This window comes from Perognathus longimembris, chromosome 7 (genome assembly GCF_023159225.1).
Source record: "Perognathus longimembris pacificus isolate PPM17 chromosome 7, ASM2315922v1, whole genome shotgun sequence".
NCBI lineage: Eukaryota > Metazoa > Chordata > Mammalia > Rodentia > Heteromyidae > Perognathus > Perognathus longimembris.
This window is the reverse complement of record NC_063167.1, coordinates 20,078,335-20,105,810: the sequence shown is the minus strand read 5'-3', so window position 1 is coordinate 20,105,810 and position 27,476 is coordinate 20,078,335. Positions and strand designations below refer to the sequence as shown.

Genomic DNA, 27,476 nt, shown 5'->3' with positions numbered 1-27,476 from the left:
GAATCGGGATTGGGTCGGGAGCTTAGAGGCGGAGTTTAAAGGAGAACTTCGAGCTGAGATTGGACTGAGCCCTGGGAGGCGGGGCCTAATGAAGGAGCGGAGCGAAGGATTGGGCTAAGGGCGTGGCCGGTGCGCGGATTGGACAGGGAGTTCCGAGGCGGTGCTTAAGGGGGCGGTGCCGTGTCGGAAGTCAAAGGTCGGTAAATAGTGGTGATGTCATGCGGGCAAGATGGCGGAAGGGTGAGCCTGTCGTTCGGCTTCCAGGCGTTTGGGGCCTGAGTCCTCCTCGGGCTTGGGGCGCCGGGCCAGCGTGCCTGTGGGAGACGGGAGATCAGCGTGAGCTCGGACAGAACCGAGAGGACCGAGTGGGGCGACTGTTGGGCGGGTGGGAAAGCGGCCTGCGAAGCCTCGGCCCGCGGGTCACCTCGGAGGGGGAGATGGAGGGTCGCAGTGGCACGGCGGGGCCACCAGACGTGTCTGTCTTCCGCAGGGAGGACGTGGGGTGGTGGCGGAGCTGGCTGCAGCAGAGCTACCAGGCCGTCAAAGAGAAGGTAAGCCGGAACAATGCCTTTCCTTCCCCAGCCGGGCTCTGCGCCGCCGTATTGCGACCTGGTCCAACCTGCCCTGCCCGACTTTTGTGGGCCCCTGGCCTCCCGGAGGCTCACTTGAGCCCCACGTTTAGCTCTTTCCTGACTATGAGAAGATGAGTCCCGACGCAGACAAGTAAAATACCAGCCATAGCGAAATAATGCTTGTTTTTAAAAGCTGAAGCCACCCTTTCCAAAGAATCCATAGAAAAAAGTAATTTATTCCAGCTCAGGAAATTGACAACTTCCCGGTGGGACAGAGAACATTGACTGCAGGCCCTGAAGCAGGATGCTAGCAATGAAGAAACTTGCTCCTGTAGTCATTTGAATTTAATATTAGAGTATATGCTAACCAGCACACTCTGACGCATCCTAATGACGGAAGCAGCCCTGGGCCTTACAAAGCTGAGTCTGGTGGGGAGATAGTCATTAACCAAATAGTCAAAAATGGCTGTTTAAGCCAGGCACTTAACTACTCAGGAAGCTGAGATCTAAGGATCACGATTCTAAGCCAGACCAGGTAGAAAAGTTCATGAGACTCATAATCTCCAATTAATCAGCAAAAAGTCAGTAGAGGAGGTGTGGCTTAAATGGTAGAGCACCAGTCTTAAGGACAAAAGCTATGGAACAATACCTGGCTCTGAGTTCCAGCCCCCCCTCCACTGTTTACTGTTATATAGTAAGTGCTATGAAAGGAAAGGACAAAAATGTTTGTCTAGTCTAGGTAATCATGAACATGACAGGGAAAGGGTGAGGAAAGGAAGCCTATACAAGCCAACCTGCCTAGACAGGGTGAGGAGCAAGAACTCAAGTCAATGAAGCCATCAGGCATACACACTGGTGCCTGATGAGTTTTCAATTAGTAATGGTTTGCAAAGAGGGCTGGAGAGCTCCATAGAGAGTGGAAACCTTTGCAGGCTAACTAAGCAATCCCTGTGAGATAAACAGCTCTTGGTCCTGCCAGTGGGCAGTGCTAGTGGATATTCAGTAATTTATTTAAAACAGCCCAATTGAATTGTGGAGAAACTAATTACTATTTACTGCAAGCAAGTAGAGTGAGTCCTGTTTTAGGAAGACTCTAGGAAGTGTCTCAGTACAATTAAATCAGCCATTCACCCTGGAAGCTTTTTTTTTAAATCCCTTCACTTGTCCTAGTTGCTCCTCTGAGCTGCAGATCAGCAAATCAGAAAATACCCTGAGCTGTTTATATTACTGATGCTAAGAATGAGGACTTCATGTTAAGGTTTAATATAAGAGATCCAAAGTAGTGTGCTTACTGATGAGCAATTTCCTGGAAGTGACAGTCATTCAGAAGTTTTGCAGAAGGGCCTCCTGTGTATTTCTCTCTCAAGGATGGTCTTGCTTAAACTGGGAAGGTGGCTGGTCAGCCTAAACTGGGAATGCCCAATTTAAAGCAGGAGATGATGGGTATTGTTCTTGCCTTTTTGGAAGGTAAAGACTTAATTTCCCCCTTTTTTTTTTTTTTTTTTTTGCCAGTTCTGGGGCTTGAACTCAGGTCCTGAGCACTATCCCTGGCTTCTTTTTGCTCAAGGCTAGCACTCTACCACTTGAGCCACAGCACCACTTCTGGCTTTTTCTGTTTATATGGTGCTAAGGAATTGAACCCAGGGCTTCATGCATCCCAGGCAAGCACTCTACTGCTAAGCCACATTCCCAGCCCCTAATTTCCCTTTCTTATCTACTACTTTTATATGAACTTCAACACATTATTTAACCTCTTGATGCCTTAGCTCTTCAAGTGTAAAAGAAAAATAATTCCTAATATGACTGTCATGAGAGTCAAATGAGAATTACAGGAATGTAATACACAAAGAATAATGCCTAGCACATTAAGCACAAGCATTTATTATTTTTGTTAATGTTGAAAATGATAGTTAAACTCTTGGGTAGCATCAGCCCATTTTCCACCCTTTTTTGTTTTTGTGCTGGACCTGAGGCTTGAATTCAGGACCTCTGTGCTGTCCCTGAGCTTCTTTTGCTGAAGGCTAGTGCTCTACTACTTGAGCCATAGCTCTACTTCCAGCTCTTTGGAGCTAAGAGTCTCACAGGCTTTCCTGCCCAGGTTGGCTTTGAACCAGATCTCAGCCTCCTGTGTTACTAGGATTATGTTACCAGCGCCCAGCTCCATCCATTTATTATCTTGGTCTTTGGTAGCTTTTCTGGTCTTACCTCCTGTCCTGATTCCATTAGGGCTACTCCCATTAACGTACCTGGCCCTTACAAATCTGAGAGAGCTGTAATTTTCCCTCCTCTGCTCCTTACCTCCTGTTGTGTCCTATTTGTGCTCATGAATGCTAGCACATACACACTGATAGTGAAAGACACACTGGTCTTTAGTTCACCAAAGACCAACCTCATCTGAGCCAGAAAGCCTTTCAGCCTTGAATTTTCTCTTTCCATTGACTTCAGACAGTCTTCCCTCATGGTCCTGCTCAACAACTCTGTCCCTTTCATTCCTGGGAGACTTTTTGAAATTTGAAATCAACACAGGATCTGAATTTACTGACACTAACACCTATACACTTATCTGTAGTCACACTCGGCTTCACCTACTGCTTGCCAAGTCCAGTGGATGTTTTTCAACCCTTATCTTCCTGGACCTCTCTGCTGTGTTCAGTACTAGTGATTGCTTCTTTTCCTTGAAACTCTTGATATGGCTTTCACTCAGTTACCATATACATTGCTAGATTTACCTTGTAAGTGATCATGAGCTCCTTTTCCTCTGCCTGCCCCATAAAAGTGGGGTTCTGAGGATGCTTGTCCTTTGCACTCTTTTTTTTTTTTTTTTTTTTTGGCTAGTCCTGGGGCTTGGACTCAGGGCCTGAGCACTGTCCCTGGCTTCTTTTTGCTCAAGGCTAGCACTCTACCACATGAGCCACAGTGCTACTTCTGGCTTTTTCTATGTATGTGGTTCTGAGGAATCGAACTCAGGGCTTTATGCATGCAAAGCAAGCACTCTACCACTAGGCCATATTCCCAGCCCCTTCAGCACACTTTTCTATTCACTCTTCAGACTTCCTGGGTGAGCTCCTCCTTTCTTGTTCAAGTGATTCCTGGTTCTTTTCCCTGAGCTTTAGTTTATTTATTTATTTATTTATTTATTTTTTGGCCAGTCCTGGTCTTGGACTCAGGGCCTGAGCACTGTCCCTGGCTTCTTTTTGCTCAAGGCTAGCACTCTGCCACTTGAGCCACAGCTCCACTTCTGGCCATTTTTTTTCTGTATATGTGGTGCTGGGGAATTGAACCCAGGGCCTCATGTATACGAGGCAAGCACTCTTGCCACTAGGCTATATCCCCAGCCCCTATTTTTTTATTTTTAAAAAATACTTTATTAACCACTTTACGTGTCTGTTTACTTCAGTATACGGAGTATTGCAAGAAAAACAACCAATATACTAAAGAGTTCAGACTTCTTAGCCAACACTTGACTTCTGGGCTTCAGAAAGATGTGGAAACTTTTTCTCAAGAAATTTTTCTTTTTCTGCAAACTTTTCTTTCTTGTTTTGATACGAGCTTGTTTCTCAAGTCTCAGTCTGATGAAACGGTCCACATAAGGCATTGCAAAGAATCGTTTCCTATTGTATCTTTTATTTAGGTACCAAGGTATAGGCCACTGCTTGAACTGGTGCCGGATGATTCTTCCAAAGATGTCCCTTCTCCAAGCACCAGGTCTAGCTTTTTCTTGACCAGTCTGAAGAAGCCTTAAAGCATCTTTTTCCTAAACAACTTTATCCAATGCATCCATGGAGTCAACTACCTTTTCTAACCGTTCTGGACTTGGCATTGGCAATCTCTGCCGCTTGGCCTCCTGCTCTAGAGTTAGAAGCATGTTTATTTCTTTCAGTAGGACATACCAAAGTTTATGTAAATCTTCATTACTTTTGTTTCTTAATTGTTGACAGGTCCATGCAGCACCAGATTTTACTTTTTGTTCTCCCCAATTCTTTGAGTCAAAAAATTCTTCGAGGGCTGGGGATATAGCCTAGTGGCAAGAGTGCCTGCCTCGGATACACGAGGCCCTAGGTTCGATTCCCCAGCACCACATATACAGAAAACGGCCAGAAGCGGCGCTGTGGCTCAAGTGGCGGAGTGCTAGCCTTGAGCGGGAAGAAGCCAGGGACAGTGCTCAGGCCCTGAGTCCAAGGCCCAGGACTGGCCAAAAAAAAAAAAAAAAAAAATTCTTCGAGTCCTCTTGTTGACAGTGTGGTATGAAGTAATCTAGGCTGGTGCAAAGAAGTGACATTTGTTAGGTCCTCTCACATTCACTACACTCAAGCAGCACACTAAGAGAAAAGCCTGCAACCTGTGCCAGTGAGGGGCCTTGGGAGTTGTTAACAACCCGGACGCCTTCAGGACCGCAGAGAGCCTTCTACAAAAGACACTCTTCCCTGAGCTTTAGTTGTTGAGGATCACTTCTGTTGGATGACTATCCTAGATACCCAATAGGCACTTCAGATTCTATATGCCACAAGTCATTATTGGAAACCAGGGATGAACAGCATCCAGCAGTATAAGTCCTTTGAAATTATTTGGTACATGACAAGACAGACAAATATGCTTGTAGGTGGCCCTTGTGCGCCCTGCTTTTGGCCATCTTGCTGTATTGGTAATTTTGTATGGCCTACATAGTATCCAGATGCTACAACTATCCAGATGGCCCTTAGCAGAAAAAAAGGTATCCCACCTCTGCTCTAAGCCTCTTAATCAGTACTTTTTCACCTCTCTGGCATACTTGATCTAGTACCTGTTTTACAGTGAGTTGTCCTTCCTTGATTGTTTTGTTTGCCTTCAGTCAGCCATCTGTTGAATCACCAGGTTGTTTTTCATCTCACTAGAACTATTTCTCTAATTGATACCATCCTGCCCCTCCTAGGTTATTCCAACAGCTTCCTAACTGGTGTCCTTTACTCTTCTAATCTCATCACCCTTGGACCCATCCTGTAAGCATCACTAACCTAGAGTGAAAGGGAATCTTGCCATGTCCCACCTGCTTCACCTTTGGTGGTTCTTCCAACAGAGAGGGGCAACCTCTCCAGCTTTGTTCCTCACCATTTTTGCTTTGGATTTTGTTCATCAAGACTGAAGTGCTTATAAGCTTCACTTAACTCCATCTCCAGACTTCCTTAGTTGATTACTGTTCTTTTTTTTAATTTTTTTTTATCGTCAAGGTGATATACAGAGGGGTTAAAGTTACATATGTGCCATAGTGAGTACATTTCTTGTCAAACTTGCTACCTCCTCCTGATTCCTGGTCATTTTTACTTTGTTTTGCTTTTTGCCAGTCCTAGGGCTTAAACTCGGGGCCTGAGCACTGTCCCTGGCTTCTTTCTGCTCAAGGCTAGCACTCTGCCACCTGAGCCACAGCGCCACTTCTAGCCATTTTCTATATGTGTGGTGCTGGGGAATCGAACCCAGGGCTTCATGTGTATGAGGCAAGCACTCTTGCCACTAAGCCATATTCCCAGCCCATTCCTGGTCATTTTTAAAGGTTTATTGCAGGCTTCCCTTCATCAAGTCTTCCCGATCTGCCCATAAAGTGTTCATCACTGCTGTGTCCTTGCCATTCCGTTATGTCAAGTACTTCCCCAAAAGACTGTGACCCTCTTTTGGGCCAGCACCATGTGTGTTCATGTTTGTCCTCAGAGTTCACATTTAGTAGAGGAGACAACTGTTAAATAATCATGTTAATAGTTACATAATTAATTACCTTGGTACATGTGACAAGCAACGTGTTTTAATTTTTTTTAAGAGGGCAGGAGATGGCACTGGGCTTTGAAATCAGCCTTGAGCTTGGGAGCCAAGTGCTCACCAAGCAACAGTTATTGAGCATGTATACCAGGCGAGCATCAGTGAACAAAACATATGGTCTCTGCCTTCATGGTTTTTCCAGGGAGATTGACAGTTAACAAGTAATGTAGAATTCAGAGTATAATAGGTGTTTAAGAAGAAATGAGAGGCTGGGAATATGGCCTAGTGGTAAAGTGCTCGCCTCGTATACATGAAGCCCTGGGTTCGATTCCTCAGCACCACATACATTAAAAAAAACAGGAAGTGGCACTGTGGCTTAAGAGATAGAGTGGTAGCCTTGAGCAAAAAGAAGCCAGGGATAGTGCTCAGGCCCTGAGTCCACGCCCCAGGATTGGCAACAAAAACAACACAAAACAAGAAGAAATGAGCCAGGGTGACAGAGTGGCCTAAGAAATAGAGTGCACCTGCTTAGCCAACACAAAGCCCTTAGTTCAAACTCAGTACCAGAGGGGGAAAGTGAGCAGGAGAAACCAAGCCTGAGGAGGGATGAAGTTTCTCTAGGGAAGTGACATGGAAGCATAGACGAGAATGGTGAACCTGAGCTAACGTGGTAAGAGGGTTCATTCATGTGTTTTCCTACTTACTTGTTCTGAAGAGTTAGCTACAGGCAGAGGGAATACTCTGTTCAGGTAAAGTCCTTATTCTTGATTGGGCACCACTGGCTCACACCTATATCTAGCTATTAAGGAGGCTGAGATCAGAGAATCAAGGTTTCAAAGCCAGTCTGGGTAGAAAATTTTATTTTATTTATTTTTTTATTTTTTGCCAGTCCTGGGGCTTGCACTCAGGGCTTGAGCCCTGTCCTTGGCTTCTTTTTGCTCAAGGCTAGCACTCTACCACTTGAGCCACAGTGCCACTTCTGGCTTTTTCTGTTTATATGGTGCTGAGGCATCAAATCCAGGGCTTTATGTATGCGAAGTAAGCACTCTTGCCACTAAGCCACATTCCCAGCCTGGGTAGAAAAATTTGAGAGACTCATCACTAATTAGCCAGCAAAAAGCTGGAACTAGAAGCATGGTTCAAGTGGTAGAACACCAGCCTTGAGGAAAAAAAAGCTTATCAAGAACAAGAGGCCCTGAGTTCCAGCCCCCATCTCTGTACACCTAGTCTGCCTTCCACATTTGTGAGGGGAAAAAATTGAGGACCACATGAGACTCATTCCCTTACAGCTCTGAGCTCCTGGGCTGAGGTGCAGGGGTCTCCTCCTCTCTCTGCTATCAGTAATCTCGGGTTGTGGAATTGGGCCAAGTATGCATCGTTCCTGAGCTCAGGCTCTGGTGTCACTTGCCATTTCCACATAGCTGTCTGCTAATAAAGAAGCCCAGTGATTAAGAACAGGGGTGATGGTGCCCAATAGCTCTCTCATCTTTCTGTGTCTTCCCATAGTCCTCTGAGGCGCTGGAGTTCATGAAGCGGGACCTGACAGAGTTCACCCAGGTGGTACAGCATGACACGGCTTGCACCATTGCAGCTACAGCCAGTGTGGTCAAGGAGAAGCTAACCGTAAGTACTATGCACACCTTGAGTGACTGCCCCTCACATCCCGCCCTGCCCTGGAGCCTGGGGGGACCCCAACTTTTCTTTCCTTAGGTGACTATTTTTCCCTCTCTGTGGGGAAAATACAGAAGCATTCCCTCTCATTTTGAAGCAGTCACACTACATATATATACGTACACATATACATACATATATATGCACACATACACATATATGTGTGTATATCAACTATTTTAGCAAATATTTTAATGAGCAAAGCCATTGTAGAAAATACAAATAAAAAAGGAGTAAAAGTAGAAACAGAAACACCCATAATTTCATCTCACAGGTATAACTTTGTTTCTTTTTTAAAACAAGGATCATTTGGAACTGTAGTTTTTGGGGTCTTTTTTTTTTTTTCCTTCTGGTTTGAGTCTGGGGCTTGAACTCCGGACTGAGCGTTGTCATCAAGTTTTTGTTTTTGTTTTTTCCGTCAAGTCTAGCGCTCTAGCACTAGAGCTGTGGTTGATTGGAGATAAGAGTCTTTCAGTTTTCAGGCTGGTTTCAAACTGCAATCTTCAAATTTCAGCCACCTGAGTAGTAATCCAAGAGCATGTAGCTTTTGTCATTTTTTTTTCTTTTGTGGGGCTTGAACTCAGGGCCTGGGCACTGTCCCTAAATTCTTTTGCTCAAGGCTAGTACTCACCCACTTTGAGCCACAGTTTGACTTCCAGTTTTCTGGTGGTTAATTGGAGATAGGAGTGTCATGGACTTTCTTGCCCAGGCTAGCTTTAACTGTGATTCTCAGATCTCAGCCTGTTGAGCAGCTAGGATTACAGGTGTGAGCCATCAGCACCTGGCTCTTGTCAATTGACCCTGATATCTTGATAAAATAGCCATTCAGATTTCTGCTCCAATCTACACAGGGCTACTTTGGTCCTTTCTGTATCCTTATGAATAGAGGGCTCTGTTTCCTTCCCTCTCCTCCAGCCCCAGAGATAGTGTGAAACGTTATGAGCGCTGTTCTGCCCTCACAGTTGGTACACCTTTGCCTCTGATGCTTTGTGCCCCAGATCCCAGATTGCAGCTTGCTTCTGGGACATTTGTTCTATTGGTTCTCTCTGCAGACTGAAGGCTCCTCAGGGGCAACAGAAAAAGTGAAGAAGGGGTTGTCTGACTTCCTAGGGGTGATCTCAGACACCTTTGCACCCTCACCAGACAAAACCATCGACTGCGATGTCATCACCCTGATGGGCACTCCCTCTGGCACAGCTGAGCTTTATGATGGCACCAAGGTATTCACTGGCAGCGTCCCATGTTAGGTCTTAGCTTCCAACTTAGCCCTACTCTTAAGAACAACAAAAAATAAATATAATAGAGAACACCAATAAGGAAAAGACAATTACTGTATCACTAAATCCTTAATTGCATTACCCAACAAGAATCTGACTTTCTGTTGGTCTGCAACCTTCCATTTCTTTTTTTTTTTTTTTTGGCCAGTCCTGGAGCTTGGACTCAGGGCCTGAGCACTGTCCCTGGCTTCCTTTTTTGCTCAGGGCTAGCACTCTACCACTTGAGCCACAGCGCCACTTCTGGCCATTTTCTGTATATGTGGTGCTGGGGAATCGAACCCAGGGCTTCATCTATATGAGGCAAGCCCTCTTGCCACTAGACCATATCCCCAGCCCTTCCATTTCTTTTTGTTCGCGAACACAGGTAAAGATAGGTTGGAGTGGTTTTTTTTTTTTTTTTGGTTTTTTTTTTGGACAGTCCTGGGGCTTGGACTCAGGGCCTGAGCACTGTCCCTGGCTTCTTCTTGCTCAAGGCTAGCACTCTGCCACTTGAGCCACAGCGCCCCTTCTGGCCATTTTCTGTATATGTGGTGCTGGGGAATCGAACCCAGGGCCTCATGTATACGAGGCAAGCACTCTTGCCACTAGGCCATATCCCCAGCCTCTGGAGTGGTTTTTTGTTGTTGTTTTTGTTTGTTTTGCCAGTCCTGGCCCTTGAACTCTGGGCCTGAGCATTGTCCCTGGCTTCTTTTTTGCTCAAGGCTAGCACTCTACCACTTGAGCCACAGCGCCACTTCTGGCTGTTTTCTATATATGTGGTGCTGAGGAATCAAACCCAGGGCTTCGTGTATACAAGGCAAGCACTCTTGCCACTAGGCCATATTCTCAGCCCCAGGTTGCAGTTTTTATTTTTTAACAAATAGACACTTCCTATATGCAATTTTGTAACCTGCTTTTTTTTTTGCCAGTCTTGGGCCTTGGACCCTGGCTTCTTTTTGCTCAAGACTAGTACTCTGCCACTTGAGCCACAGCACCACTTTTGGACGTTTTCTATATATGTGGTGCTGGGGAATCGAACCCAGAGCTTCATGTACATGAGGCAAGCAACTCTTGCACTAGGCCATATTCCCAGCCCTTGTAACCTGCTTTTAAAAGAAAAAGTGTAACAAATTATTAACATCTTTCTTAGTTACCATCACTTTGTAATGTCTTTCAAGTCTTGTAAGTGAATGTGGCATTGTTTACTAGTCATTTCCTTAGTTGTACATTTGGGTTCCTTTCAGCATTCAACCACAACAAATCACTGTAGAGAGCATTTTCTCCACACTTGAGTTATTTAAGACTCATTTCCACTAGGAAAGTAATACAGAGCGAGAGTGTCTTCAGAGCACTTAAGTCAACAACTGTGGCTTGTGTTGCATTTGATTTTGTTAGCCTCAAGTCTCTCATTTCAGTTTGGATTCCATGTGCTGATTTTTTTCAAGTGTATTTCTCAGCATGGCAGCAGTGGCTCCTCTTGGTGAAAATGTGAGCAGAGTTGTGAAAGTTATTAAGTAGAAGACTTTAAGTTGTGATAACAATGACTCATCACCAAAACCACTTGCTGAAGTTCTGTTGCAGATAGCCCATGTAATGCTGAGGAAGATAACCATTTCCATTTATCAGCTGAACTCTGCCCCACTGTGGCCTGTGGGAACATAGCATGTATGATACTTGGCAGACCGGTTCCAGTACTGCAATTTTCATTGCTGGAGTATTAAACCTTTTGCCTAATAAATGCCAAGCATGCTACCTATCACTACACTCCCAGCCCAAGAAATGAGTGATGAATGGTTTCAATTTAGAGATAACAGCATTATTTCATGATTTGCCACTAAATGTGGACTTTATTAATATAATTGCTTTTGATGCTTTTCAAAATTCCCCTATTTTAGCATTTTATAAATACAGTTTTATAGCCTGCCTGCTCTATTTACTTAATTCCCTGGTGTAGAATATTGAGTTAAAGAGCATTTTTCTGGAGCCCCAGTTCTAGGTCTTAGTCCAGTGCCATGGGCCCTTGGATTTGTTAGCCAGCAGAGGTGAAATTGGGTTATGGTTGATTGGATAACCTGCAGAGAAGGTTCTTTCTATGTACAGTTTCCAGAATTTCTCTCTTCTCTGCCTCACAGGCTCGTCTCTACAGTCTGCAGTCAGACCCAGCAACCTACTGCAATGAACCCGATGGTGAGGGGGTAGCAGTGAGGGGCTTGGGAGGGCAGGTAGCCCAAGAAGGGGTGGACAATGGGCCGAATTTGTCCTAGGGCAAGTACCCCCTAAGTGGAGGGTCCACAGTAGGGCCTGTGCATACCTTTCATCCCGGGATGGTTTGGTGGTCCTTCCTTGCTGCCTTCACTCTAGCTCTGTTCTCTACAGAGACTCTGCTTCCCTTGCTCTTTACTCTCTTTGCCCAGCCTCCTCCCAGCCCTGCTTCCCTGACCTGCCTTCCCTTTAGCTCCTGTTCACTAAGAGACCAGGGAAGAGTCAAACCCTCAGACTGGCCCATTCCTCCAGGAGCAGGCTGTTAAGAGGGAGACAAAGGAAAAGGGAATCAAGCAGAGGTAGTAAGGAGTGGAGTGCCTGCTTATGCAGAAGATAGTGTGAGCACTAACCCAACTGAATGAGCCTAGGAAGAGACACTTTAATTGAGGACTTAAGAACAAATTAGAGGGGCTGGGGATATGGCCTAGTGGCAAGAGTGCTTGCCTCATATACATGAAGTCCTGGGTTCAGTTCCCTAGCACCACATATACAGAAAACGGCCAGAAGTGGCACTGTGGTTCAAGTTGGCAGAGTGCTAGCCTTGAGCAAAAAGAAGCCAGGGACAGTGCTCAGGCCCTGAGTCCAAGGCCCAGGACTGGCAAAAAAAAAAAAAAGAACGAATTAGAGTGGGCACCCAGGGCTCACCTTAGCTATTTAGGAGGCTGAGATCTGAGGATCACATTCAAAGCCTGGGCAGAAAATCCACAAGACTCTTAACTCCAATTAACCACCAAAAAGCCAGAAGTGGCTCAAGTGGTAGAGCACTAGCCTTAAATAGCAACAACAACAACAACAAAAAGCTTAGGGACAGCACTCAAGCCTTGGGACCAACAAGAAATAGAGGGAGGCAGAGAGGGAGAGAGAGAGACAGAGAGAGAGTCAGAGACAGAGAGAGGATGAATTAGTAGTAAACCAGTTGTATTTTTAGAAGCAGGGAATGGCATTCAGGCAAGGCAATGATGGGTCTAAGCAGGGAGCCCATAGCATTTTGGTGGCACTGGATTAAATAGAGTACGGGGGACAGTGAAGGCAGGCTGAGTGCTGAGGGAGCCAGGTGCAGAGGGCTTTGTGTGCAGGCCAAGCGGCTTTAACTTGGCTCTGAAAGGTTCACAGCAGTAGTGCTAGTCCTGTTTTAGTCATAAAGGCCTCTTAAAGATCTGTTGAAAATGACAAAAAAAAATTTGTGTAGTGTGGGAATTCTTTGACCCTTAGAAAAGCATCTGCAGATCCTACAAAAAGCCCTCCTGCAGAGAATTGTTGGAGGGTTTTGATCACATTTTGAGTCATATGAAGCAACCTTCGAGGCCATGTTGTAAAGGATAAAATAGAGAAAGAGAAACAGACAGACAGAGATGAGGTATGAGGCGGGATAGGAATCTCCATGTCAGAGCCGAGGAAGAGGCGGATGGAATGGAAGGGAGTGCATGTAGGACACATTGGGGAAGTGCAGTAAGAGTGAGTAGAAAGGGGCTGGGGATATGGCCTAGTGGCAAGAGTGCTCGCCTCGTATACATGAAGCCCTGGGTTCAATTCCCCAGCCATCACATATACAGAAAACAGCCAGAAGTGGTGCTGTGGCTCAAGTGGCAGAATGCTAGCCTTAAGCAAAAAGAAACCAGGGACAGTGCTCAGGCTCTGAGTTCAAGGCCCAGGACTGGCAAAAGAAAAAGAAAAGAAATCTGAAATGAGCACACAGATTTACAGCTGGATCTGACGGTCAGCAGAATAGTCTGGGTTGCAAAAAGAGTCAGAGAGAGAGAGCTGGGTATTTGTGGCTCTCACCTGTAATCCTAGCTACTCAGGAGGGAGAGATCTGAGGATCAAGGTTCATAGCCAGCCCCAGGAACATAAATCCAAGGGACTCATCTTTAATATCCAGTAAAATGACAGAAGTGGAGACATGGCTTAAGTAGTAGAGGCACCAGTCTTGAGCAAAAAAGCCAAGTAGAACACAAGTCCCTGAGTTGAACCCCTAGTACCAGCACCAACATTTAAAAAAATAATAAATTTAAAAAGAGGGAGGAGAAGGTTAGAATTCCTGTTTTAGTGAAGATTATCTTGTGAGGAAAATAGAAAGTGAGAAGAGGTAAGAAAAGGAAAGAAGACTCACAGACAGGACAATCACAAATGGGAGGAAAAGAGCTAGAGTGAAACCAGAGCAAACAGCAGCTCCTGGTACAGTTACGTGAGGGAAGACAGAGAAGCAGGAGTTATGTGAAGGAGGACTAGAACCATGGGTCCTCTAGTGACCTGAGGATGTCTGTTTCAGAGAAGGGGACTCTGTAGCCAGGTGCCTTGGGTTAAATGCAAGCTGGGGTGTGAGAAAATGGAGAACACATCACTTTCTAGAGATCACTGAGGTGCTATACCTGCAGGCTTCCTCACCCTGCCCTATCCCCAATGTTGGGCCAAAAGAATAAAAACTTTAAGGTTTCTTTATTGCCCATGTCCAGTCTTAAGTATATTCTGTAGGCCTCTTTTTCTTTTCCCAGACCCAGAGATCTGATCATCAGCTTCTGTCCCCCTTCAGGACCCCCGGAATTGTTTGACGCCTGGCTTTCCCAGTTCTGCTTGGAGGAGAAGAAGGGGGAGATCTCAGAGCTCCTTGTAGGCAGCCCCTCCATCCGGGCCCTCTACACCAAGATGGTAAGGGCTCAGCCAGCAAGACCTCAGCTGGCTCCAGCTTGAGGTGTTGGGAAGTGGGAGGGATGTACAATGGGAAACCTGCCTATGTCCTGAGCCAAAATCTGCATTAAAAAGACAGGTTGGCCAAGGTTCTGTCTCTCAGAGAATCCTAAGAAGGGGAAGGGCCTGCAAAGCTGGATGGGAGTTACTTTGTCCTTTTTTGGCCAAGATCAATGGGAAAGTGGGTGTAGCGGAAACCAGGTGAGATTGGACTTTCACAGTTGACTGCAAAGCCACTTTCTATGTCTGAAATTCAACCTAGGAGCAGACTGATAAGACTAGGAACACAGAACCAGCATAATACTTACAAATTCTCACTTCTACTTTGTCCTCCCTCCAGGTTCCAGCAGCTGTTTCCCATTCAGAATTCTGGCATCGTTATTTCTATAAAGTCCACCAACTAGAGCAGGTACGCTAATCTGACTTGTTCAGCCTGGGTACAAAAAAAAAGAGCAGACAAGAAAGAAAGACAAGGGCTGGGAATATGGCCTAGTGGCAAGAGTGCTTGCCTCCTACATATGAAGCTCTCGGTTCGATTCCCCAGCACCACAAATATGGAAAAACGGCCAGAAGGGGCGCTGTGGCTCAGGTGGCAGTGCGCTAGCCTTGAGCCGGAAGAAGCCAGGGAAAGTTGCTCAGGCCCTGAGTCCAAGGCCCAGGACTGGCCAAAAAAAGAAAGAAAGAAAGACAAGATACCAAGAGTTGTGGCGTCAGTAGCAGGGCCTAGGAAGAGGGTCCCTTGACTGCTGTTAATCATTCCTTTACTTCCTATAGGAGAAGGCCCGAAGGGATGCCCTGAAGCAGCGGGCAGAACAGAGTGTCACTGAAGAGCCTGGCTGGGAAGAGGAAGAAGGTAAGAGGTGCTGAGGTGTTGAGGTATGGTAGGCAAATGACAGGCCTGTCTGTGAGACTCCAGCCAGTAAGCACAGTGTATGTGCTGAGCACAGGCGGAACTAACAGGATGTCAATCAAGGGTGGTGGAAACCCACGTTTAGATAAAGACATCACTAGTATCAATTGGAACATACTGCCCTGGACCAACTACTTCATTTTCCCTGGGAACACATTGAAAATCCAGATTCTTGTCCCTTCCTCACTTTTTTTTTTTTTTGCCAGTCCTGGGCCTTGGACTCAGGGCCTGAGCACCTTCCCTGGCTTCTTCCCGCTCAAGGCTAGCACTCTGCCACCTGAGCCACAGCGCCCCTTCTGGCCATTTTCTGTATATGTGGTGCCGGGGAATCGAACCGAGAGCTTCATGTGTAGGAGGCAAGCACTCTTGCCACTAAGCCATATTCCCAGCCCCAACCTTCCTCACTTTTTAAATAAGCCTGTAGGATCATGTCCCGAAGCCAGCCTGGGCAGGAAAGTCCTTGAGACTTATCTCCAATAAACTCAGAAACAACCTGAACACGGTGCTGTGGCTCAAGTGGTAGAACTCTAGCCTTGAGGAAAATAATTTTAGGGACAGTGTCCAGGCCCTGAGCTCAAGCCCCAGGACTAGCTTTTCTTTATTAAGTAATTATACTATCTGCCCAGCCTGTGCTAAGAGCTTTTTATGTGTAGTCCTTACTATACAACTCCATCGTCACTTTCACCAGTGAGGCAGGAAGTTAGAAGTAGGCTTGCCCAGTCATGCACTTAAGATGTAGCAGAGCCCAATCTGAACCCCAGCTAACCCACTTCACTTTCAAGCAGCCCAACAGGGCCCTGTGAGTAAGCAGGACTGACTATAGGGAGCGTCTGCAGAACGACGACAGGATGAGGGTGAAGGAAATGGTGGAGTCTTCATTGGAGTTGGCTAGGGTCACTGTCCTCTTGTCTTCTACCTTTCTTTCTCCACAGAGGAGCTTGCAGGCATTTCACCATCCCCCAAAGAGACAAAAGTTCCTGCGACCAAAACTTCTATATCCTCTGAAGGAAGGCCTGTGCCCCAGGGCTCCTGTGAAGAGACTCCAGCGACCCCGGTGGAGCCCCCAGCAGAGGTGACTCCATCAGAGAGCAGTGAGAGCATCTCACTCGTGACACAGATTGCCAACCCTGCCACTGCACCTGAGGCACCTGGGCTACCCAAAGACCTGTCCCAAAAGCTGTTTGAGGCGTCTTTGGAGGAACAGAGTCTAGCTGTGGATGAGGGAGAGACTGGACCCCCACCCCAAGTTCCCACCAAGCCTCTAACCCCAGCTGGTCGCCCCAGTGGCCCAGAGCCTAGGCCTCCAGCCAGAGTAGAGACTCTGAGGGAGGAGGCGCCTACAGACTTACGGGTGTTCGAACTGAATTCGGATAGTGGGAAGTCTACACCTTCCAACAATGGCAAGAAAGGTAGGTCTGGAGGCCTAAACTTGGGGTTGTGTGGGCAGTACGAGAGTTCCTACCATAAAAGGCAGATGTGCCTCCTTGTTCCTTTCACAGCCCTAGGAGCAGATTTACTTTGAGATACTGATGAGGACAGCTCCTATTTATTGTTATATTTCATCAAGTCTGTCATGCACATGGTCTTCGAAAGAAGGTAGTGCCGTACATTTGGGATTAGTGTCAATGAAGTAAGGCTTATGCTAGGCACTATACTAAATGTCAGGTGGCATTTCATTTTCATATGCACCTCACAAACTAAGAGGTCACTACTGTTATCTTCATTTTATAGGGAAGTAAGTAAAGCCCAGAAATGTTAGGTGACTTGTTTCCTGGTTGTATAGCCATGCCTATAACTGGTGCACTGCCAATATCTACCCTTTTGGACAGTTCAGCCTTGCCTGGGTTAGGAGTTCTATGGTATTGATATCAGGAGTCTTTTTTTTTTTTTTTTTTTTTTGCCAGTCCTGGGGCTTGGACTCGGGCCTGAGTACTGTCCCTGGCTTCTTTTTGCTCAAGGCTAGCACTCTGCCACTTGAGCCACAGCGCCACTTCTGGCCATTTTCTGTATATGTGGTGCTGGGGAATTGAACCCAGGGCTTCAGGTATACGCAGCAAGCACTCTTTGCCACTAGGCCATATCCCCAGCCCCGATATCAGGAGTCTTATCCCCTGTGGAACTTCAGGAAAGTGTCAGCTTCCCTAAGCCTTCGTTATTATTAGGAAATAAATAAAAGCTACACATACTATTTCCCCTGCTTCCAGAGCTTTAGTTTCTTATCTGTATCATGGAGATTTAGACTAAAGACTCCAGTTTATGTCAAAGAGCAACCTCTCTAACTCTAGGAACTAAAGGACAAGGATAGAAATGTTAGCTTTGTCCCCTCCAGAATCCCTCTCTAGAGAGTGTCAGTTGTTAGCAAGACTGCCCCACCCCACTTGACACTTGGCACTAACACTTAGTACCTGTCATAGCCTAAAGCTTATCTAGCGAGTGAGGCCTGGCCTACTGCACAGTGAGGGATTGGTTTGACGCAGTGGATCAACAATGGACCCATCCTGGCCTTCTCTACTTGCTGATGGAAACTTTGGGGTTTCCAGTGTCTTAACACAGTGCTTTCTTTCTGCCTGGTTCAGTGAGGTCATCCATTCAGCTCCTACCTGCTCTTTATGAGACACTGAGGGGGGAGGGGCAGAAGCAGAGATCTTTGTGACGAAGCATGAAGCATTATGGCACAGGCTAGATACTGGAGGTGTTGAGAAAGAAGTAATCTGAGCATCAGTGGTGTCTCACCCAGGAGACTTTTGGAGAGATGCTGGTGGTAGTCCAGGCTGAGGGCATGTTTAAAGAGTGATGACAAAACTCCCTTGACAACTCCTGCTGTCTCCTTGAAGAGGGAGGTACAAGAAGGGCAGATGGGTTGGCTCTTAACTAGAGCTTAAGAGCTTAAAATCTTAAGCTGGAATCAGAAGTTTGGACATGGTGTCATAAAGCAGCAGATAGGCTAAGGCTCAAACTATGGAGGTCATAGCTTTGGGTTCAAGTCCCAGCTTTGCTCATAAGCCACATGACTTCAGAAGTTTCTGATTTTCTGTTTACTCCTTATATATTGAAGGTAATTGTTTTGGGTAGACCTCCATCAGGAAAATTGGGAGAGCTCTGATCTGGGAAATAATAATAACAGCAAGAGGTAACATTTGCTGAGCCATTTCTATGTGTCTATACCTATGCAAAGCACTGAATGTGCCTATCACCCAATCTTCCCCAAAGCCTTCTGTGCAGTTTCCCATCTTGTGTTTGGTAGAAATCTAAGATCACTTACCCCAAGACCACTAAATATTGACAAGCATCTCAAATAACCATGACCATGTAGGAGAGTGGGCCTGACAGGTGAAATCAGTTGGCTGGATGGGTACCATCAGGGCCCTTTGAAAGTATGGGGATTTGAGTTCAGGGCCTGGGTGCTTGGTAGACAGGCACTTCACTGCTTGAGTCCCTGTCTTTTGGAGTTATTTTTCAGATAGGGTCTCATACTTTCTTCCCAGGACTGGCTTCAGACCACAATCCTATCTATGACTGGGTCAACAGTCTGGAACCACTATGCCCAGCTTGTTTTGTTGAGATAGAGATCTAGCTAACTTGCCTAGGCTTGCCTCAAACTTCAGATCTCTAATCTCCATTTCTCAATTAAGCAATTAGAGAGGTATACTACACCTGGTCTTGAACTCACCTGGGGCTTGAACTCAGGACCTGGGCACTGTCCCTGAGCTTTCTCTGCTCGAGGCTGGCACTCTACCACTTGAGCCACAGCTACACTTCCAGGTTTTTTGGTGGTTAAGTGGAGATGAGTCTCACAGACTTACCTGCCGAGCTGCTTTTGAACCTCGACCCACAGATCTCAGCTTCCTGAATAGCTAGGATTATAGGCATAAGCTGTCAGTGCTTAGCACCTTGTGTTGTTTTTTTTCTGTTGTTTTTTTTTTTTTGTGGTTTTGTTTTGAGGCAGGATCTCACTGTAACCTGGCTAGCCTATAACTCACAAATTTCTCTCCTTTGCCTCCTGAGAGCTGGAATTATAGGCATGTACCACTGCACCCAGCATCTGTTGTACTTTTTCCCAGCTACATTCAATTGCAAAGGTGCAGGTACAGAGCAGATAGGAAATGGAATTCAAGTTTAACAAGGTAAAATAAGTATAAGAAAATGACAGTATATGAAAGAAATGATCAGAATGGTGTAGTTCTTGTATTCTTAGTTGGGTAGTGGAAGGAATGTGAGGGTAGTGAAACAATTAAGAGCTAAAGATTTATAGATTTCATTTGGAATTGGGCTGCAAAGAGAAAATGTACTTGTTGGAGAGGTGAAACTGAGACGTTGGAATTGCAGAAAGGGCATTCAACTCTGTGTTGCCTTGAGTACATGTGGGGGCATGTGAAAAGAGCCACTGTGGATCTGATGCACAGCCACTCTTAAAACTAGTCAGTTTGGTGGGAAAAGTCAGTGACTTAGAGCAGGCTAGAACAGTGGGAATGAAGTAGAAGAAATTTCCCCACGGCAAAAAAAAAAAGTATGGTTTTGAGTTTTTTTGTTTTTTGTTTGAGGTACTGGGGGTCCAACCAAGGTTCTCATGAATGCTAGGCAAGCATTATTATCACTGAGCTACACCCAGTCCAGGAGGAATTTTTCTTTTTGGCCAGTTCTGGGCCTTGAACTCAGGATCTGAGCACTGTCACTGGCTTCTTTTTGCTCAAAGCTAGCACTCTTGCCACTTGAGCCATAGCGCCACTTCTGGCCTTTTCTATATATGTGGTGCTGGGGAATCGAACTCAGGGCTTCATGTATATGAGGCAAGCACTCTTGCCACTAGGCCATATTCCCAGCCCCAGGAGGAATTCTTAAAAGAATGATGCTAGGCTTGGTGATACATGCCTAGCACTGGAAAGACAGAGGCAGGTGGATTAGGAGTTTGAGACCAGACTGTCCTACCTAGAGAATCCCAGGCTAACCTGAGATAGTGAGACCCTGTTAACAAAAAAGAGGGCTAGGTTGTAGATCAGTGGTAGACCGCTTGCCTAGCTTCTAGCATGTGCAAGGCCCTGGGTTTGGTCCCCAGCATGGCCAAAAAAGAAAAAAGAGGAAGCTTGGGAACCATGATTCTTTTTTTCCCTTACACCAATATCCTCAGATGACACAAGGCATGGTCTAGGTGCAGCAAGCATGCGGTCTCCCAAAGTGATACCTGTCATTGCAGAGTTGTTCCCACCTGCAATATGTCCCAGCATTTACCTATTTATTTATCTGCTTAGCTTCTCAGCCAGGAGAGGGACGCTTAGGGCAGGTCCGAAGCCCAGGGCCCAGGGGTGAAGGCCTTCTTCACCATCAACTCTAGGACATAGTTGTTTTTGTCTGAGGAAGCAGAGCCACTTATGCAAAATAAGATGAACTGTAACCTCATTTTGAGGCTAGTAGTCACCTGAGAAATAAGCCAGACGGAGTCAGACTCCATCATGAAATCGTAAGTTGTACAGATCAGGTTCCATATGCGGTGTAATAGAGAGCTTAGCACACTCCTCATGTGACAGGACAAGGTGGCAGGAGGCGGCCAGTGGTGGCCAGATTCACATCCAGCTCTGCTGCTGAAGCCTTCATGTGCGTACTGGAACTGATCTACTCACCCAGAGGATGGATGTGACATGTTTCAGCAATGAGCTGGTGCTCACACTGCTGGAAGGATTTGCCCTAGCATTTAAGCCTAATGAGAGGATTTCAGGTCCTGAAGACTGAGGGACTTGTCATGCCACAGCCATCAACCCCAAGTCAGTCACTGATGGGACATGTCCACTGTGTACATGTCAGTGTTACTTGATGTTCATATTTGAATTCTAACACTTTCTCAAACTGGCCCAAGTCTCCAAAGAATCACCCAGGTACCAATTTGTAAAGCAGAATTCTGGGCAACCACCAGGTTGCCGAATCCCATAGGGGGACTGGGGCTGAGGCTAGGGAGGCTAGGAATTGCGTTCTGATAAGCTTCTCCAATGTTCTTTGCAAAGACAGGGATTTTAGCCTAATTCTGTAAATAAACTGAACCCAGAATACTTTGTCCATGACTACACAGTAGGTCTAGGAGTGAGTAATACTTACCCTGTTCTGCTAGCTCCAGAGAGCACAACACTCATGATGAGGAAGAGGGTACAGTGCCAGCCCCTTGTGAAGAATGCAGAGCAAGCCACTTACGTAGTTCACTTCTTATTAACTTTCACATGCAGGCCTTTAGTTTGCCTATCAGACCATCCCCAGGTAGAAATGTTTATGACAGTGGTCTACATACCCTACCTTAGTGGCATGAGGTTCATGTGGATGAATTGGTAAACACTGCATAGGGCCGTAACACAAATGTTCCCATACAGTCTACATAGGAACTACTAAGCTTTGCTGTGAACACGTGAAAGTGGTCAGACAGGGAAATGAGTGGATGGTTAATTCTGGAATTTTACTTCCGAAAACAGGTGGTAGGCTGGATTTGATCCATGGGCCCTGGTTTATAGAGTCTTGGAGGTGCTGGGAATGTGGCTTAGTGGTAGAGTGCTCACCTCGTATACATGAAGCCCTGGGTTCAATTCCTCAGCACCACATATATAGAAAAAGCCAGAAGTGGTGCTGTGGCTCAAGTGGTAGAGTGCTGCTAGCCTTGAGCAAAAGGAAGCCAGGGACAGTGCTCAGGCCCTGAGTTCAAGCCCCAGGACCGGCAAAAAACAAAACAGTCTTGGAATATTCCTTATTCACTTGCACGTTCTGGGTGCCAGGAGTACCATAAGAAAGCTCCTGGGGTTGGGAATATGGCCTAGTGGTAAAGTGCTTGCCTCGTATGCATGAAGCCCTGGGTTCGATTCCTCAGCACCACATATATAGAAAAAGCTAGAAGTGGCGCTGTGCCTCAAGTGGCAGAGTGCTAGCCTTGAGCAAAAAGAAGCCAGGGACAGTGCTCAGGCCCTGAGTTCAAGCCCCAGGACTGGCAAAAAACAAACAAGAAAACAAAGCTCCTGGTGCTTCGAGTATAGCTCCTGTGTCATTAGAAAGTATGGTACATGTGACTATGTGATATGTTAGAAAGTGACAAATACGCTGGAAAAAGACCAATCTGTATGCAGAAGGTGAGGTTGAGGAAAGCATGAAGGGGCTGGGAAGGTGGCCTTACAGATAACCAAGGAGGAGAGATACTGGTATAGAAACAACCAGCAAAAGGCTTCGTCTGATACATGACAAGAGGAGCCAGGTTAGTGCCGGTGGATTGGCAAGGAGAAAGAGGCTCATGTTTCTCCTGGTAGATTCATATGGCTCCTTGAGGGTCCCTGGGCCAGTGTGCTTCTCCACTTTTTATTTTTTCAGTACTGGGCTGGGAACTCAGCTTTGTGCTTACTATATAGACACTGCCACTTGAGCCACACCTCCAGCCCATCTCTCCACTCTTCACTTGCCTTTTCTAACTTCATGGTTTCAAACTATTTTGCCATAATATAAAGTTCTCCAGCCTCCCTTTAAAAAGCCATATTATTTTCTATCAGGTAAGTATTATCCATTTTTGTTATTCCCTATTAATGGATATTCAGGTTGAGTTTTCTTCATTACAATGTATCACTATAGTAAAAATCCTTTGGCAGAATTTTTTTAACTGAATCAATACTTCTTAGATTTCAAGAAGTGAAATCACTAAGTCAAGAGTAAAGTAGTCCGTATAAACCATTCTTGTAGGGCTGGAGGCATGGCTTAAATGGTAGAGCACCAGCTATGAGCAAGAAAGCTCATGAGTGCAAGGCCCTAAGAGAACAGCAGAAAAGCTGTGTTGTGTACTGTCAGCTGTTTTAAATTAAATATTGTTGTCATCCCTAGCTAAAGCTCTTTGGATGCCCTTCCTGTCCTGTGCTGCCTTTTACACTGTGGTTTGTGGTTCCAGGCTCAAGCACAGACATAAGTGAGGACTGGGAGAAGGACTTCGACTTGGACATGACTGAAGAAGAAGTACAGATGGCACTTTCCAAAGTGGACGCCTCTGGCGAGGTAAGTGAGCCCAGCCAGCCATGGGCAAGCCAGGCCAGTGATACCAAGCTCCAAGACTCTTCCCATAAAACTGAGCTGGTCCCTCAGAGCACATCCCTACATTTGGATAAGCTGGCAGGCTGCACAGGAATCAAGGTGAGGCCTCATGCTCTGCCCCTCCCTCCTCCCTCCCCCTCCCCCCCCAAGAGTTGTCAGCAGCAGCTCTGCTTTTTTTCAGTGGATGGAGGACTGGGAATGTGGCTTAGTGGTAAAGTGCTTACTTAGCATGCACGAGGCCTTGGGTTGGATTCCTCAGTACCACATAAACAGAAAAAGCCAGAAGTAAAAGGGGTAAGAGTGCTAGCTTTGAGCAAAAGCCCAGGGACAGTGCCCAGGCCCTGAGTTCAAGCCCCAGGAATAGAAAAAAAAAAAAGTGGATGGATGGAAAAGTCCTTGACCTTAGCTTTGTATTGTAATCACCCAAGGAATTACTTAAAAATACAGATACTCACACCTGTAATTCTAGCTACTCAGGAGACTGAGATCTGAGGATGGTGGTTTGAAGCCAGGCAGGCAGGATTGTCCATGAGATTCTTTTCTTCAATTAACCACAAGAAGCCAGAAGTGGAGATATGGCTCTAGTGGTGGAGTGCTAGCCTTGACCACAAAAGCTCAGGGACAACACCCAGGCCCTCAGTTTAAGCCCCACTACCAACAGAAAAAAGCCCTAGATACTTCACAGGGCATGGTGGCACAAACCTGTAATCTCAGCACTTGTAAGCATAAACTCAAGAGCCAACCTGGACTACATAACAAGACCCTGTCTCAATATAGATAAATATAGCTACAGATGCTGAGCCCTGCCCATACCTTATGACTTATGGTCCTCAAATGTGGGGCCTCAGCAGGGTCCTGCCTTTAAGACAAAAGACCAATGTGATAGACAGCAAATCACTCACTTGATCTTTCTTCGTCCAATACATGGAATTGATACTTGACGTATAAGTTAAAATGAGGTATGCATGTAAACAGGCCAGGCATGGTGACTGGGTTATTATAGTAGCCCTCAGTAGACATTAGTGATGCACACCCAAAAAAACCCATCCCAGTTACTAAACTTAATCCTTTAATTGCTTTTATTCTTTTCTACCTCCCAGAATGAAGCACGAATTATTTGTTCACTGTAGTGTTAGGGATGGAACCCAGAGCCTCATGCATACTAGACAACTGCCTACAATGGAGAGAGTCTTTAAAATGAAAGTCTAAAACAGCCCAAGGTTTCCACAGCTAATTTGTGACAAGACTAAACCTTCAGTCTAGACAAGATGTGTTACTTCCATTATTACTTAAGAATCATATGGCCAGGTGCTGGTGGCTCACATCTATAATCCTAGATACTCTGGATCCTGAGGTTTGAGGACCATAGTTCAAAAGTCCAACCTGGGCAGGAAAGTCGTGAGACTCTTCGCTCCAAATAACCACTAAAAAAACAAATGGAGCTGTGGCTCAAAATGGTAGAGTGCTAGCCTTGAGCAAAAGAGCTCAGAGACAGCTTTTCAAGCCCTGAGTTCAAGCCCCATGGTTGACAGGAAGAAAAAAATCATATGATTCCTTCTGTCCTATGGGCAGATTAGAGAGACCTGTGAAGGTCTAATGTTTCCAGTTGGGAAGCTAAAGCCTCAGAGGAAATAGTGACCTGTATTCAAGAGTATTTTGGACCTAGGACTTCACTGTACCCAGCAGAGAAGGCCCATAGTGTTGGATCATGGTATATGAGCAGTTGCTAGCTTCTGTGCCTTTGGCAACTCTCTTTAAAACTTGAGAAGTAGAGTTAGGGATGCAGCCCAGTTGTAAAACACTTACCTAGCATTTGTTGAGGCCCTGGGTTTGATCCCTGGCTGTGTAATAAAAACCCCAGCTTGGCATGCAGTATACCTGGTCACAGTCATTCTGCAGCCCCATCACATCAGGGATGAGCTGATAGGCCAGTAGTAACAAGGCAAGAGAAAAGAGACTTAAGGCAAGCACTAAGGTGCTGGCCTCTGGTGAAGACCTTGTGAGCATGTGCATCCACTACACCCTGCTTTTAGTCACAGACACCCTCAACTTTGCTGTCTTTCAGAGGCATGGTCTCTTTAAGGGAGTGACTTAAGGGATTGGTTCTTTAGGGTCCCCTTGTAGTGTCCAGACTTGGCTGGTGGCATACTTTGGGTATGAAACAGAACAAGCCCTTCCCTCATTCTTGCCCAGATATTGTTCAACATTGTCCAGAAGGCCATGAGTTCTCTTTCACAGTAGGACCAGGCTATGGCCCAGAGTGAGGGGCTGGGGTCAGCTATCTAGAATGAAGGTGGCTTTGCTTAGCAAGGGGAAGGTTGGGTCCAGGCTTGACTCAGAAGAGTAAGTGTGTTTGTTTTCCATTATCCTCTCACATTTGCAGCTGGAAGATGTAGAGTGGGAGGACTGGGAATGAGGGGAGCCACGCAAGCTGCTCTCCTGCCTGCGGCACCTTCCTCCTCCCTCGCTCATCTCAGCCAAGCCCTGGAAGACGCCGACTGAGAATGTCCCTCCAGAGGCCTCTACCATCCCGAGCTCTGAGTACAGATACTGGTGGCTCTCCACTGCTCTGTGGGCCTCTGATCACACCTGGGAAGGGGCTTTCTTAAATCTAAAACCCAGAAATCTGACTTGTGCCAACCTTAGGATCACCTAAGGGAGAGGACACTACCCTATCACTGGAGAGCCTACATTTCTTGCTGAATGCCCACTGATCCCGTGATCTCCTGCTGGGAAGCCCCAGGGGTGAGCCCTAGCCCTTCTGTGTGGAGACAGTTGAGCCACCTGTCTCCTGAGGGAAGCTGAGACAACACTGGCTGTCCATAAGCAGAGGAGGGCCGAGCCACCTGCTAGTGGCCAAATTGCTCCTGTCTCAGTGGATAAGAGGCACTTATCCCTGGGAAATGTGCCTCTCTTGGGAATCTCCCCCCAAAGCATTTTCCACTTTGGGAAAAGTTCCATGGGGTTCAGAATCTTAAGACCAAATCCTAACCCCCTCCTTTTCCTCCAGCCCACACTGGGATGTCACCTCACTTCCTAGGGCTTCTTTACATCAGATGCACCCAAGTCCTTAGCCCAGCTGTGCCACTGCAAGAGTATGTTCTTGCATCCTCTCCCCCTCCCCAAGGGAGGGGACCACTTCAGGCGCTTCTGCGCGCTGCCTGGCAAGATACCTAGGCCAAGCAGCTACCTACCTTGACTCCCTGTAGCTACCAGCGGTACGAATTGGTGAGTAAGTGAGGACTTAGAGCCCTGGTAAGGCTTCTCTGTCTCAGCCCTCTGCTTCCAAAGGAACAGGCCTGGGTGAAAGTCCTGAGACTTAGCAGGCTCTGCAGAGGTAATCCTTCTGAAGACAGTCAGCCTGTGGCTCTTACCCTCCACTCTGGTGAAGCTGAACCTGTGTTGGTGCAGTGAGGGCTGCGGGATTCCTGGAGACCCCTGGTGCTTCATGGTATTGCCTGATGATTGTTGTTTGTAAGCTGGTGTGTCCACCAGCGATTTAAAGGGATCACGTGAGGGCGCCAAGAATATAGTAGGCACTTCACTGCAGACCTTCATAAGGGGGGGTGGAGAGAAAGCTCAGCCTTCTTTTGATGGGATGGGGTTTTTCTCTTTGTAATTACTTCCTTAGTTTAATTAACTTTTTGGTTGTTGTGCAATATTATATATTTTAAATTATAATGCATCTCCCCAGAGTATTTTGTAGCCAAGAAAAGAAAACAGGAAAAGGTTAAAAAAGAAAAAGAAAAAAGATTCTAACAGCTGTTAGTTTTGTAAGTAAAAAAGGAACAAAAAAACAAACAAAAAAAACTTTGTCTTGAACCTTTTACAGACTTGCCATAACAGCATTAAAGAAGTTCAACAGAAGCCGGAAGGTGTCCCGGGATCTGTTTCTATGCCCCATGGCCACACCCTGCAGGGGCTTCCCACTTGGAGTTGGGGGAATAAGTGGGGGCAGAGCCAGGGGCCTGACCTTACCTCAGACTTAGCTTGTCCTCTGGGATGGAAAGGGATGGGGCCTCAGTAGGCCTCTTACCAAGATGAGGAGGCAGGAGGTGCTTTCTGCATTCCCATCACTTCTGCTCTTATTTGGAAAGGAAGCTGTAGCAACAACAGTGGGTCCAACTGCTCCGGTCATTGGTCTCCTCTCCTCCCCGTCTGGTTCTGAGTTCTAATTTAATTAGCTTTAAGCACCTGTATGAAAAGTACTTGCCAGCTGTTAATAATAAAAGGGAATTGTGAATGAGATCCTTGGTTTACGAAGATCTTTACAGGGAAATAGTGGTGTAAAATCTAGGGAAGGTACAGGTTAGTTTCAGGATAAGTAAACTTAAAATGTAAAAAAAAATATATATCACCATT

General features: G+C 46.2%; 1 protein-coding gene and 1 pseudogene across 1 annotated transcript; one reads left to right on the top strand and one right to left on the bottom strand.

Moving 5' to 3' along the window:
• Nucleotides 1–207: 207 nt before the first annotated feature.
• Nucleotides 208–26,984, top strand: Bsdc1 (BSD domain containing 1). The gene is made up of 11 exons (XM_048350773.1): nt 208–240; nt 491–551; nt 7,803–7,919; nt 9,020–9,187; nt 11,356–11,410; nt 14,016–14,131; nt 14,511–14,579; nt 14,945–15,023; nt 16,013–16,489; nt 22,975–23,078; nt 25,498–26,984. Exons 1-11 carry the CDS (start codon nt 230–232, stop codon nt 25,528–25,530), a joined length of 1,290 nt encoding a protein of 429 aa, XP_048206730.1. The 5' UTR covers nt 208–229; the 3' UTR covers nt 25,531–26,984.
• LOC125354399 lies at nt 3,971–6,325 on the bottom strand (annotated as a pseudogene).
• Nucleotides 26,985–27,476: the final 492 nt, after the last annotated feature.